The sequence below is a fragment of the Solanum verrucosum genome, unplaced genomic scaffold (assembly GCF_900185275.1).
Source record: "Solanum verrucosum unplaced genomic scaffold, falcon-dt-bn FXZP01000125.1, whole genome shotgun sequence".
NCBI lineage: Eukaryota > Viridiplantae > Streptophyta > Magnoliopsida > Solanales > Solanaceae > Solanum > Solanum verrucosum.
The window spans coordinates 2,268,506-2,284,864 of NW_026019923.1; the positions used below are offsets into that span (position 1 = coordinate 2,268,506).

Below are 16,359 nucleotides of genomic sequence, written 5' to 3' on the forward strand. Positions count from 1 at the left end.
TTCTTATTTTTATATCAACTTAGGATAGTGGCTTGGCTAGCTCTAGAAATGGATAAAGGGTAAAATGGAGAATGTAAAGTTATTTTTTCGAAATTAAAAAGTGTGTGATTCTTATATAAACGATCTAAAAAGAACTAGAATATATGGATTGTAAAATTTATTTTGTAAGACTCAAATATGATAAGGCCAATTATTTATATATATATAGTTAGTTAGTTAGATAGGTTGGTTGGAATGACTATGTTAGCTTTACCTTCTCTCTTTTAGAAGGAAAAAGATTGTATCCTTGTGTTATATTCAATTCTATATATATTTTCTCTGTTCTAATTTATGTGATACTTTTTAAATTTCAAAATTCAAATAATTTTTTTTTAATTATAAACTGTTTGACTTTCAAAATTTAAACTGCGTCATCTAAAATGGGGTAGTCCTTTTAACTAGTTTTGTTCTTACTGTACAACTGAAAAAAGATGCAGAGGTAGCTGGAATTTTAATAAGAGTAGTAATTAATCCATTGATATGGAAAAATGGGGGCAGTTTAATTTGGGTTTTTCTTTTATGTGTTGACATTTTATAGGGCCAATTTTTACTGTTTTTACTATAGTTTATCTCTTACTTTTTAGTTTTGTTTGGATGTGAAGTGGTCCATGGACCTATAACGCTTACTATTTTCGAAGTCGGAGATAGTGTATAACTAACGAGTTAATCCGGAAAAAATAATAACATTAGCTCGCATTTTTGTATGGGCTATTTAATGATGAATTAAGGATGAATTATCAAAAATCATAGTAGTTATGAGCTATTTAGTAACAGATTAGCACCAAATAGCAAAGAGGAGGTAGCCCTACTAAGCCATGTATGTCGCGCTCGATGAATTTAACCTTTGTCTAGCCATCAAAAGAAGATAAAAGATCTAGAAAATTTTAGTATAACATAAAAGAAACAGATATTCCAAACTCAGATATCTCGAGCTTTGAAACTATTCAAATCTCTTCTCTTTTATAGTATTAAAAATTCAAAATTTCTAAATTTAAATTTTGTCTTCACTTCTAATAATTTTTGGGGAAAATAACACTATTTATGTGAGTTGTAACCTTTATATGCATACCTAAAATACCGGGTCCCGACCAAAATGGGTCCTTTTTAGCCCATCAATAATTGGTTATATATGTTGACGACCTACCAATTGGGACGTTCATGACAGAAGGTACTGATCATCTAATTAGGTTGGTCAAAGAAAAAAATTGACAGACTTTTAAATTGACAAGTCGTTAAAGAAATAGTGTATATGATATCTTAAGCAATTTTTACGAAGCAAAAAAGGGTGAAAAGAGCTACATGCTACGTATATTGCATAACACAAATTCTTTAGATTAGTAGAGCTAAAACGAACAATATATGTCATGAGCTTTGATTTTAACTACACTAATAAACAATGATGGTTGATTTAAGAGGATGTTAACTTTTAAACTCTTGCCGTCATAAGTTTGGGTGGGTTATTGACCCGTTCATTTATTAGTTTAGCCCATTTCAATTCGTTAAAAATTAGGCTGATATGTAACTAGAATTGACTCATGAGAAATCTTGATAAAATGTTTTTTTAAAACTTTTTTATTTCAATTTGATATGTTATATATAGCCATTTTATAAAGAATAAAATAATTTTATTAGGTACTAAAATAGTTTAAAAGAACAAATAAAAACAAGCTTAGTAAAAATTGGGTTGGATTGAATCTTGATCCGGTATATAATCCATTACCTAATCCGTTTTGACCCGAGCAAATTTTTGTTGATCCAATTATTGTTTTAATCCATTATGACTTGCCTAAATTTGACACAACTCGCCCAGTTACCACCCTTAGAATCAACTAACAAATATTATTCGTGAATATACACAATTTTTTAATAATTCATTAATAACTTGTCACTAAATAGAATTTGTGACGGATTTTATTGTTCAACTAAAAATAGAAAAAAAAATCAGAAATAATAACAAAAATAAGTGGAACAGAAAGTAGTAACAGTCCCTTTGTTGCAAAGGTTTTAAGAGCTAATAGATCAATTGAAGTACAATTCATACATAAAAAAGGAGTAGCAGAAAAAGTACTTTTATTTATTTTTTTGTATCACGTGGACTGATAATTATGCGATGGTGTTTATAATATAAAAAATATAAAAAATATTATGTACAATAATTGATTGCCACCCACCCCTTCATTCTCCAATCCACCCGGGACGAAGTCGAGTGGGAGCAAGGGAGTTTATTCGAACTTTTCTTATGATATACTATTGTATATTGTAAAATTATTTGTATATATATAACGAAATATTAAAATTTTCTAAATATTTTGTATTTAGCTTTTTATATTTTTAATTTTTATAGTGAAAATTTTAGTTCTGCTACTGTAATTCACAAATCTTTTAATATTATTATTTTTTGATAAGTGCGGCCTATAACCACTCTTGTATATAATTTGGTGATAATTCTCTTTAGCATAGTATAAATGCATGTACCTCTTTTTGTGGGATTGAAAGGATAATATATAATATTTTATCGTTTTAATTTATGAAAAAATATTTAATTCAATACAAAAATTTAACATTAAAAATTGGTTTTGAAATTTATTGTCTAATTTAATAAGTCAGAGAAATTATGTTGGATATTATAAATTATTTAATTAATGATGGTGAAATAAAATTTAAGGTTAAATTTTTATTACTACTAAATAGTAAATATAAAGAAATATTACTCTTTCTTTCAATATGACTAAAAAAAATAATGTCCTATAAATAGGGACTAATAATGAATTAAATATATATATGTATGTCCTCTTTTTGCGGGTTAATAGTAGGATAATATATTCTATCTTTATGCTCTACTTTACTCTAATGATAAGTACATATTCAAGATTGAAATATATACATGTTTTTAGAATTTTTCAATAGCAACTTTATGTGTTAATAATTGAGTTCGAAATTTATTTTTCATATATATTTTACGAATTTTTAATGCATAACAAATCTAAATCAAAGCTATTAAATTAGATTGAACCTATATATTACCTTCTAAATTCCCCCCGATATTTAATTATTCAATTGAGCAGTATATTATCTCTATAATTGAGAAAATAAGAACATTATTCTTAATCACATGATTTACTTCAGAATGAAATAAAACTGAATGAATTGTGATGAATGTTTGAGATCTTTTATCGATTTTAGATATAAGTTTTTAAAATAAAATAAAATATCTTTTCGAAATCGGCGCTCCAAAAAATTGATCCAACTATGTCTTAATTCAACTTTAATTTAGCCTCAATATATCTATCAAAAATATCGAATAGGAAACTAAAAAACAAGTCCACCATATCTTATAGGTCATTTTTAATTGTTCTAGCTAGTACTAGTATATATATATTTTTTCCTTTTATATAATATCCAATGATGTTGAAAGACAAATTTAACTGTTTCTTGTTTTAATTCATACAAATAATAATTGGTTATGGTGAGCACCTGCGATTGGCAAAAAAAAAGTGTTAGAACAAAATAATTTAAAAAGGCAAAAGGGTTCATAACCTATAGTTATGAAAGGAGGCACAAGTTTTCAAGATATTTTAAAAAATTAATTAATTTAAAAATATTTCCTTTGACCACTACAGTCTACAACTAACATGTGAAAGCCATGAATATATTAAATTAAAATAAATTTGGAAACTATTTTCCCAACATTTCTTTTTAAGGAAACTTTCTCAAAATTTGTAAAGTTTGCTAAACTAATTTATAAGATTTTCAAGGGGACCATAGTGATCAATGTTGAGACTTGAGAGACATATGTAAATAAATCTCATTTTTGGTATTTTAAAATCTTCAGACTCTAAAATGAATTACGAACACAAGATGGAAAATCAAGAAAAAAGAGTTAAATTTTAACTTAATTACTCTCGAATAACTTAACTTTAAAGTGAGATAATCATATAAAACGACATAATGTCAAAGAACGTAAAAAGTTACGAGTTTAAATCTATTAGTGTCGTTGAAGAGAAAACAAACTAGTATTAGTATTATAATGCCTTTTAATCTTAAACAAATGGGCGTTGACATATTTTACATAAATATCTTTATGATTTGTCTGTATCGATTTGCGATCGATAATGTAAGCAAGCTCATACAATGAATGTTGCCATCCAAGAGAAACACTATTTTTATATTTGGTCCAAAATATTTAATAATTTAAATGTTTAAATGAAATAATGCACATAAAATAGTTAGAAAATATAAAAGAAGTTTTAACTAACATACAAGGAGATGATACAAATTAGTAATTGTAATGCAAAAGTTAATGCTCTTTGCCTCATATAATCATTGAAGCATATGGCTAATAATGATGAGCAAACCAAATATGGAAATTCTTTTGATGATTTTTGCCATAATGAATGAAATTCTTTTGATGAATTTTAAAGTGTTTTCTTAAAAAACTTTATTTGATAATAATTACTTAATTAATAAATTTGAATAATTTAAACGATTAAGATGTAATATATATTCAAAAAATTCTATTGAGATAACTATCGATCATTTTTCGGTCCATTATTATCACTTATTATCACTATCACTCTATACCAAAAATAATCTTTAGTGGTAACTAATTAATGATAATAGTTTAAGTTATTAAATATACAGTTTTAGCGGTAATTATCACTTTTGGTAAATGTCTCTAAAGACTATATCAAAATGAAATTTAATGACGATTAACTAATGTCGGTAAAAACTTACCATTCTTCATTAATGTAATTATTTATTATCACTAAAAGTTACTTTTACTATAGTGTCACCTCAACTAGCACCATCATCGATGTCATCATTTATCACTTTCAATTAACACCATTCACAATCACAATCACTATCATCTTCAATCACCATAATTAGTCGTCACCATTACTAGGTATTGTATACAATTATTACCATCGATCACAACTACCACAATAGCTATATCAATCAAATAATCACACTATTAATCATTACTATCATTAATTATCACTATTATCGACCAACGCCAATTACACTACTATTAATTATCATCACCATTAATCAGTATATACTTTTTATAAAAAATATTTAATATAGTATTAACTCGATTATTATTATAAATATTTAACTACTAACATGCATCAATATGAACCATGTGAATAAATTTTTTTTACATGAATTCAACAAAGGCAAAAAGACAGACTGCAGTATGCCTGCATTAGATGTGTTTCATCATTTCATTGACCATTCTAATCATTTTCCTTTTCCATAATATATTGTTTTTTCTTTACTTCTTGAGAAGAAAGTCATGTGCAGGAAATACCTCTCTTCTCTCATATAATATTTAATAAATATATATATAATTTATTTATTTTAAAAAAAAAACAGTTTTACCAAATGTAGAATAGGCTAATTAAATAAGCTACATTTTTTTTGAAATTGGACATAATACTTGTTAACCCATCTATTTTAGTCTCAAATAGGACACAAATTATATATGTTATCATACAGATCTCAATCTAACAACGTTGTCCAGATTGTTATCATCACAATTCAAACACACCTCCTACGCTCATGCACTTTTCTTGATATGATATAGCTAATATGAGAAACAATTCTAATTCAAATCGATCGATAGACTTGAATCCTATTCTTAACTGATATAATAAATTCAATCAGACACTCGCCATCTATTAATATTATATATGCAAATCTTTATTCAATCAAAATTCCTTTTTTTTTCTTTGGTCAATACCTAAATTCCATTATATATTGTTAGTGGACAAAGCTAAGCTAAGGGAACAAAAAGGAATTAATGTGTGGCTGGTAGAAATGCAACATCAATTTACTTTTAGCCATATATACATCTTTATCTATTACACCTAATGTTAATGTACTATATAATATAGACAACATAAATTAATTCAATATATTATCTTGATACCTAGCAACTAGACCAAATATCCTAATGAATGTTAATTTTTTTTAACTTTAATTGGTGTTTTTTTCTCATGTAATTAATTACATATATAACAAAATATATATATCATTGACTAACGAGTAATTTATGAACAAAAAATCTTAATGATACCAATACAATATATATATATATACTGATTTAATATCAATTAAGCGAAATTATCAGCATTAATATCTCAAAAGAAACATAAAAGAAACAAAAAAAGATATATAACATTGGTCAAATCTCAAAGGTGAAACATCCTTTTCATTATTAAGCTAACAGTACTTGTTGCCCTCTTTTTTGTCTTAAAAGTTGTCAAGCTAACTAATCAACACTATTCTGTTATTCAAATCATCTTTTTAGAAATAAAAATCATTTGGTATCAAATATATATCTTGAGGTCTTAAATATGAAATCACGTTGTGTAGGGTAAATTATATATATAAAAAAAAAGCGCTCTATCAAGATTCTCTAAATACTTGAAGATGAACCCCATTGTGTCCAACAGATAACCCTTCACTGGAATATTGCACTGTGTAGAACTCTATATGTTGAATTTTCTTGATAGATTTTTTTTAATATATATTTTATTTCTTAGTGAAAATTCTGACTCTACGACTATTGAGTGAATCTTGTTATTATTACACTATTAACTTAAGATTAGTGTAGGAATTCATAAATTTTAATTTTGAATCTGCAGTTGATAAAAACTACCTATGGAAAGGGCATATTATCACACTCTTTAGGGTTTGATCCTTCTCTGGACTTGCGTGAACACGAAATACTTTACGCACCAAATGATTTTTTTTTGGTCTTTGCTATGTTAATTAACCCCACAACTCACTGAAAAAGTACTGTTAATTAGGAAAACAAAAAGAATGTAAGTAAGTAGAAGCTTGGAATAAAATTTAAAAGCCAATAAATAAACAGTACTACTAATTAATGATTTTATTATTTTTAAAGAATTTATATTTATATGCATGCTGGTCCTGTACATACACTGTAGTGTCATTACGTATATATATAAATATAAAAATTTATATACTTTTTATTACTACAAGTGAGAGTCAGTATATTAATTCCACTGTTGTAAGTTTGAGTAGCAAAAGGTCAAAAAAGCAGAATCCAAAGCACTGTTCTAACCTAATCTAAACCCTGCTGTTATAAAGCAAACTAACCCTACTTTTGAATAAGACACGAGCTCGTCTGGTAGAATGTATAAAAATAGTATTGAATATAATATAGTATTGAATATAACGTATACATTAATTAGCTAGTATTAGTATTGTTCTAATACACAGTATTGAAACCAGAATTTTTGCTAAGGAGATTCAAAATATGAATAGGTGAACATACAAATTAGTCGAAGGGGATTCCGTATTTACTATATATGTATAAAAAATATTTTTAATCATGTATAAATAATAAAATTTTCTATTGAAGGAGGTTTAAATGAATATTCCTTTAAAACTAACCTAGCTCCTCCACTATTTATACACCTTGTTAAACAACCATTACAAAAGTGTTCACCATCTAGATGAATAAGATGTTGAACTCTTAATTAGCGATTTTGGGTTTAAGCTTGACAATGAAGAAAAGTTTGTTATGGAGCAAATGTGGAACGAATTTATATTAGTGGGCCAACCGAAATGGTCCAGATATTGGATGAGAAACCAAAAAAAGAAAACCTTATATATGCATTCGCCACCGATAGTTGCCCCTTTAACGAGCCTTGTGAATTTGTATTAATCGAAGTTCAAAAACAGACATTGAATACTGGGTGAAAAATAAAAAATATCTTATATATGTACCCATAGTATATACATATTGTTATTCTTTCAAATTACTAATCCCACTCTCATAAATTACTTCCATTCAAATTTTAACAAAGATAAAATATTAGGTGATTTTTTCTCAATTGTGTAATCTTAACAGACAGAGTTATCCATTACTTCTTGCTAGTGGCGAAGCCAGGATTTTCGTCAAGGGTGTTCATATTTTAGGACAAGTAAAAAAATAAACCTTGCTAGTCAAATTATAAGATTGACTTCAAATATTAAATAAACAAAATGTTCAAGCCTGGGATCGAGCCCAGGCTGAATTTTGCCTTTTTCTAAGAGAACAAACGGAATAATGAAAAAAATTAAAGAAAACGCCAACACTTGGGTTTGAACCCGAAATGATGAGGCATCTTTGCATTGCCTTAACTGTTGGGCTGTCAACCTTTATTGTGTCAAGGTTGTTCAACAATTAGTATATATCCAAATCACTCGATATTTAGTATATATACTCGTAAAAAAATTTCGACGAAGGTTGTTCATCTGACCACCCTCACCATGTCATAGCTCCGCCCCTGCTTCTTGCATATAGGAGAGATAAGTATATCGTAAAACACCAACATGGGTTGTGGTGCACTAGTGAGAGTGTTTCACCCTTAACCAGAGGTCTCATATTCAAGCCCTGGGTATGGAGAAAATCTTGTTGGGAGCGCCACCCCCGAAAAAAAGTATATCGTAAAACTAATCAAGATACGCGCAAACTGACTCAAACACCGCGATTATAAAAAAAAATAAAAATTTAAACTATAGTAGTGATTTTGTATTCTCGTGACCTTTCCACTCTTATTTGTCCTTTCTTCACTTTGATCAAATTTGTCCCAAAAACACCCTTCACCTTACACTATTTTTTCCTGTATATCAAACAAAATATCTTTATAATCTTTTTATAATATTACTCCAATATTTTTATAAAGAAAAAAGTTTCTAAAAAAAATGGGTCCATTTTTTCCAGTACTACTCCTTTTTCATACTCAAATGCAAAGCTTTTTTCTCTAAAGAACACGATTCAAATCTAACTCCTCCGCTCCCCCCTCGAAATTTCTGAATATATATAGAGTTTGAACCAAAATTACTGGATTTCAAATGAGTGACGACTCATAAGATTTGATTTGTTGAAATGGAAGATCAATATGGAATGGCAGATCTAAGACAATACATGAACGGTGGGCGTTCGATTTTCGGTTCGATCCAACAAGTACCACCAGAGTTGTTACCTGCTACTTCTCACCAGCAACAACAACAACACAGGAATCTCGGGCCGGGCCATCACCAGTATGAGATGGTGATGGGACTGGCCCAAGTTCCTTCGTCTTCATCTGGTCACGGGCTTACTACTCCACATCACCACCACCACCAACATGAGTTCCTTACGGACTTGAGTACTCCTGTAGCTGTAGCTGCTACAGCTACAGCTACAGGAACTGCTACTACGAGTGCCGGATTTAGTGGAATGGATCAGATGGAGACTGGTGGTGGTGGTGGTGGAGACGGAAGCGGACGGTGGCCGAGACAAGAGACACTTACACTACTTGAAATCAGATCAAGATTGGATTCAAAGTTCAAAGAAGCTAATCAAAAAGGACCCTTATGGGATGAAGTTTCAAGGTACCATAAAATAAAAATATACACACAAAACCTAATATTCTTATTATTATTATTATTATTATTATTATTGTGTGTGTTTTTTATTCACTTGTTATTGTAAAATAATTTCCAAAAAATTGTTATTTTTGAGTTATTACCCTTTTTTTTTCTTTTGATGAGGAGAATTTTGGGCTATGTTGTTCCTACTCTTCAAAAACATATATCAACAGTTACATGTTGGATCCTCCAGAAATAGTACATTTTCTGGACGATCCAACACGGGTGGTGCGACAATATTTTTGAAGAGTCGGAGCAACATAGATTTTTGGAAAATCTATACATAATTTTGTGTACACTGTTGAAAAGAAAAAGGAAACAATCAGTTTTCTGGAGAAAAAACAGCACTTTTAAGCAAAAACTCACACAGTGAATAAGTTGCCAATTTTGTGTTAGAAAATGACACTACATTGAAGTACAGTTAGAGAATTAGGAGTTTTTCTCATCTTTATTAATACATCACATACCCTTTTTTTTACTTCTTTTTACCTAGATCAAAATTCCTTTTTGCTTGTTTTTTTAGCAAAGATAAAAAATAAAAATTTGTAATTAACTATATATATTCCAAATAGGGGTTTTGTATAGTCTCTATCTCTAGGAAATATCAATATATCATCACGTGACACATTGAATCATTTGGGGATTCAAAATTAGGGTTATGTCATGAAATATGAAAAAATCTTTCTGTCGGTCCATAATTTGTTGAATTATTGTTATTACCTTCCTTCCAAAGTAATCGTAAATTTGTGCACTATATACAATTCGAGATGAGAATTTTCAAAAAATTAAACTTATTTTCTTCCGAGAAATAGTTTCAGAATTAAATTAAGGATCCCCTTAACATGATTTTGTTACAATGACTCAATTCCAAATAAGTTGTAATTGTAGTTTATAGATTAAGCCATTCCTTATTCTTTGATGTCAGAAGTCATTTTGATATAAGATTTTATTTTCTTTCGTCTTAAAATCCCTATATATCTTACTAATTAGATCATGTCGCTCCATTTAAACTTTTGATCAACCTTAGCTTTCTTTAATCTACATCTTTTTACTACTAAGAAATTTCACATTAACTAATTATTATAGGATTATGTCTGAGGAACATGGATACCAAAGGACTGGAAAGAAATGTAGAGAGAAATTTGAGAACTTGTACAAGTACTACAAGAAAACTAAAGAGGGTAAAGCTGGAAGACAAGATGGAAAACACTATCGATTTTTTCGACAACTTGAAGCTTTATATGGTGAAACAAGCAATAATATTTCAACGGAAGTTCTTCATCAGGGAAGTCATTTTCCTTATAATTCCGTTAATAACAACATGAATCAAGATCCTCATAATTATCATGACCACGTCCATCAAGCTCCTAAGATATCCGATAGCATGAGTCTATCTAATTCATGTGAATTCAATACGACTTCCTCAGATGATAGTGATCAAGAGAAGAAGAAGAAGAGGAGGGGGAAGAGGAGTTTAAAGGCGAAGATAAAAGATTTCATTGATGGACAAATGAGGAAGTTGATGGAGAAACAAGAAGAATGGTTGGAGAAAATGATGAAAATGATTGAACATAAAGAACAAGAAAGGATATTGAGAGAAGAAGAATGGAGGAATCAAGAAACGATTCGTATGGAAAGGGAACATAAATTTTGGGCTAATGAGAGGGCATGGATAGAAACACGTGATGCTGCTTTGATGGAGGCTGTGAACAAGCTAAGTGGTAAAGATTTAAAGAGTAATCTTGATGAAGAAATGGTTGACCAACACTGGCCTGATGGTGAAATAACTAGGTTAATACAACTTAGGACTAGCATGGAATCAAGATTTCAACAATTGGGAATTTCATCATCAATAGATGATCATGATCATGATCATGTATTATGGGAAGAGATTAGTGCAAAAATGGCAATTTTGGGATATGAAAAAAGTGCTACAATGTGCAAGAAAAGATGGGGTAGCATCAATAGTTACCTAATGAAGTGCAACAAGAAAAGAAAAGAACAAAATTCAACAAGTTTGTTATGTTACAATAGTAATGTACAAATCAACAATCAATATTATGAAGCTGATGGATCATCATGTTTTAGGTACTTAATGGGAGATCATCATCAAAACTTATGGGAAAATTATGAATTCAAATTAAGCAAAGGTGGTGATGGTGGTGGTGGAAATAATTGAAGATGTGTCGTCACAACAAGACAATTTGTAAGTTTTTTTTTTTTTTTTTTACTTAAAAAAAAAATAAAGATTGATTGACATGAAGTTATTTGTCTTGGGTTGCTAACTGTTTTTGTGGAACATATTATTGATTTGAAGTTAACTTGTCCTAGCTAGGAAGTTGATCAATTTGGCTACCTAATTTTACTATTTTTATGAGATGTTCTATTTATACTTTGTATTCAAATTAAGTAATTAATGTGGTACTTGTTCTCTTCAATTTGCTAATTTTCTTGGTGTTTGATTATTTTTGCAATACAATGTTTATCCTTTCTTAATTCGGAGGTGTTTCATTTGTGGAATTTGAAATTTTAGAAGTTGAGTAATCGCCAATGGATTATTGATCCATTATTCGATAGGGTGTCAGAGATGGGAAATAGTTAGAGTGTTGGATGGTAACAAAGTTTTTATTTGAAAAATGTTTGATATAAAATATTTTTCGTCATATCGAGCATGTCCTAAGTAAGCCTTTTTCAGAATAACGCTTTGCTTTTTATAATTAGGGAGATATGTCAAAACCAGTATGAACCATTAGCTCTTGGTTGGGCCACACATAATCTTTCTTTTCAATTATGATCGTTTTTAATATTTAAAAGTCGATATAATATTAAATTCGAAAGACATGATTTTCGATGTGCATTAAAAAAGGGTTAAGTTTGTCTCATAAAACCATGTGAATTTGGGCTGTTTTCAACTAAGATTTCACATCAAATATTTAAAACACATTTTAGGATATTGTAGCAAATGATTTCGTTTTTTGTCAAAAAAAAAAAAAAAAACTATTTTAGCAATTAAAAAGATATTCTTTAATTAACTTTTCATTCATGATAAAGATGATGTGATTATATTCCACTCAAGTGATTTTACTGTACTTTTCTTGTTTTGTCTAACACTAATTGACGCGAATAGTAAAATAACAGCTCTATGAATAAAAATATTAAATTAGTTTTATAACATTTTATATTCCTCAAATAAGCACTATGTGAGTAATCTATTATAAATTTTGTACTTGAGAATTTTAGAGATTAATAATAATGTAGATACATAGAATATGGACACCATCCTACAAATTAAATGTTACATTGTGGTTCTTGAAGTATATCACAGCCTTAAACACTATGTGTAGGAATAATTCCAAATTATATCTTAAACATGAAGGACCTTAATTTCTTTTAAGTAAATTGAAATCATCACTGTTGAATGACAATATTTCATTAGTAAAATGAAAATTTTGGCAAACTATTCATCCACATTCATAATGTGAACTACTGTTTAACTCAGTGGGTTTGTCATACTTTCTTATCTTGTCTGCCACTAATTAATAAAACGTGATATTATAAGGTTAAGTTAAGCATCTTTATCTTAAAATAAGCTTTTTCCCCCCTCAAAATTGCATCTTAGGATTTACACACTTTTTATGATAACCCTCCACCAACCCCCACCCCCACCCCAACAACTTCTTAGGTCTATTACACTCTTTATACTAGTAACTTTAGCACAATGTATATATGATGTTAAATTAGCACTATATATTATAAACATATCTAAGATTTTATCTCTCAAATAATGCAATAATATATGCAATAACAAGAATCATTAAAAGTTTAATTCTCAAAATATGCAGAAAAATTGAGACTTTCGTGCATTTTTAATTAATAAGTTCTCTGAACTTGTCTTGATTATATAGCTGCAACCACTGGCCAAAAACCATAAATTGGGAATAAATAAGACTTGATTTTTATTTTTTTCTATCAATATGCTAAATCCCAGAGCCAATTGTTATATATTTGGATCAACCAAAGGGAAGAAAAAATTGTTATGTAGGAGGAAGATTAGTTATGTTACTTCATTTGAAGTTCTAGCTTTTGTAATTTATTTCTTGTTTTTATGTCCAATTCGAAGCGAATCATTTAAACTCCGCTTGCATGAACTTGATTAGATTATCAATTTCGAGTCTAGATTTTTTTTTTAAAAAGACCTAATAGTTTGTGGGTGTAGTGACAAATTCTGAGAGATCAATTGTCAAAATCCTTAAACTTTAAATTTTAAATCCGCCTATATTTTAAGTTGTGAATTAAATTTATTATGGATGTTAAATATGCTTATTTATAGGTGATCTAATAGGGGAAAAAAATTCTTACAATCGTCAATAAATAAAAGTTAAACTCACTAGATAAATGACATGATATTTATTATATTTATGTATATATAATAAACGTTGAATTTACTTGTTTGATGTGTTTATTTCTTTTTATTTTGAATCCCTTTAGTGATAATTTTAATTTTTCGTTATTGTCTGATAGTGAAAAATTATTTTACACTATGGTATGTTATGTGTTCTATTATAATGTTAAGAGTAATGAAACACTTGAAATAGCAAAGGTGATATATTTATTTTTTCAGAAGTATTTTCTAAATATTTCCTGTTTCATGTATTGTGTCATTATCTTTCAGTCCTCTCCATTTTTGTTATTTCCAAAACTTAGATAATTTACTCATTCTCTACTTTTTTTTCCTATTTCGTATTCGATATTTAATTAAATTCTAATTAAACTACAATTCATGAGGGAAAATCTCATAAAGTTTTTTATTGAGTTTTTTGATAAAGACGACTTTATACTCGAGACTTCTTAGATAATGTATTCATACTCCCAAGGCTGCCTAAATAATCTCTTAGCTAGATAATCTACGTACTCAATTTTATTTTATTTTGTTTTTTGGTTTTCCATTTCAACATCAATATACTCAGTGATTTTTATCTCTAGCTTATGTAGATATAGATGTTACTTTCGATAAACAATCAATTTAAGTAAAACATATCAAAACAAACAAGAAAAAGAAGTACAGTAATATAAAAGTCATGATAAAACTCTTGGAACTCAAATTATAACGATTTGATTAAATTTGATTCACTCTAAAAAGTCTTTTATTGAGGTTAAAGAAAACTCTCTAACAAAGATAATGTCATACATTAGATACACACCTAAAATTTTAATTAAAAATGAAAAATAACTTACTATTCTATTGTAACCTTTTTTTTTCAGATTTTTTGATAAAAGAAAAAAATTCTTAATTTTTTTTAAAAAAAAATCTTGTGATGTATGATGAGGCAATTTGATATGACTAGTAACTGAGATCACAAAGCTATGTACTTGTCTAGTTTTCACTTCAAATAACCTAATTTAGAAAATCTGATCATGTATTTTGCTTAAAGTATGTTCTCTTTATAACTATGAATGGTAAATACAATTTTTTCAGACTTTATTATATGACTTTTCAGAGATTGTTGGAAAAATAAATATTAATATTATTAGCATATTATATATGCTTCAATAAATGTACCGTTCAACAACAAGTAACACAGGTTGATGACGTTTTATGACATAAAAGCTTTTTAGGTAATTTTCAGAAATTATCAAATGACAACTTAATAATTAGTTGACCAACCCTTCCAACAACTACAACGTATCAATGTAATTTCACAAGCAAAATATCGAGAGAAATAGAGTGTACGTAAATTTTATTTTTAATTCGTTAAGATAGATAGATTCTCAGTTTAAGTTCAATAGTTAGGAACGAATGAATACAATAATAAAGAAAATATGACAATTATTATAGAAAAAGATCAATAATATCAACGTCATTTGGTTAAATATCAAAAGATAAGAAATTACATGAATAAAGCTAATACCATGATGTATAGTAGAAAATTAGTATGTAATTGAGTATTATTTCACTTTTCAATAGAATGAGCTTGATGGTTATCTGGAGCGCTAAGATCATGTTCTCTATAAAAAAACAAAAAAACTTACCAACTCTTCAGAACTTATATTACGCAGCATGGTTGGTACAATGGAAGTTAATAATTTTCATTTATATACATTAAATATTAATATTAGTTATACTAGCAAATCAAAAAATGCTTTGATGGGATTTAGAGTAAGAAAGATTAATGTTATTGATAAGTATTAGTTGGAGAAAGTATATATTATGATTAAAAGTTAAGATTATTCTAAGGAAATTGAATTTCGCTCGCAAAATAATTTTATTAATAATACACTTAAATATGTTTTATCATTGTCTTGAATCTTGATATAAGAAAAGTTGTAACTAAAGTATTTTATTTGTACTTTTGAATCTCGTGTAAGAGTTTCGGAAGGCCGAAAGAAAACAAAAAATGATTGAGAGAATAAAGTGTGGCATCCATTCTTTTCGTTTATAAGATGTCATGCCAGCCGAAAATTTTGATAGGATGCTCTACTGTAATGAAGACTCTATTATGAGAATTAATCTCTTACTCGAATCTATGGAAGAGAAACGTTTTACTCTCTTAATCTTTAGGTTATAGTGAATATTATGTAAATATAGAATAATTAGTCTATTATGATGCCTCAGACAAGATAAGATGAATAGAAATATTGAAAGGACACAAAGCTCAGTTAAAATATAAGGGAAGATCTTGATCACCTAGGTCATCAATCTTCTTTTTTAATCATATATGTTTTAGTTACAAAAAAATATTTTTTCAAACTTTAGCTCTGAAAATAGACACATTTGATTATAAATTAGTGAAACAACAAATTTGAAACAGATTAAGTAATTAAAAACTCAATTTCTCTATAGATATTGCGGGTCTTAAATCATTCGATCATCTAATTTGCAAAAAATATATA

At 28.3% G+C, this 16,359-nt stretch overlaps 1 protein-coding gene across 1 annotated transcript; it reads left to right on the plus strand.

Moving 5' to 3' along the window:
- The first annotated feature begins 8,759 nt into the window (after positions 1-8,759).
- On the plus strand, positions 8,760-11,647 carry LOC125826804 (trihelix transcription factor PTL-like). Its single transcript, XM_049506148.1, has 2 exons — positions 8,760-9,432; positions 10,555-11,647. Exons 1-2 carry the CDS (start codon positions 8,945-8,947, stop codon positions 11,645-11,647), a joined length of 1,581 nt encoding a protein of 526 aa, XP_049362105.1. The 5' UTR covers positions 8,760-8,944.
- Positions 11,648-16,359: the final 4,712 nt, after the last annotated feature.

Coding starts and splice junctions, on each gene's coding strand:
- LOC125826804 (XM_049506148.1), top strand. CDS start 8,945: ATGGAAGATCAATATGGAATGGCAGATCTAAGACAATACATGAACGGT. Junction 9,433..10,554: donor TTATGGGATGAAGTTTCAAG/GTACCATAAAAT, acceptor TAATTATTATAG/GATTATGTCTGAGGAACATG.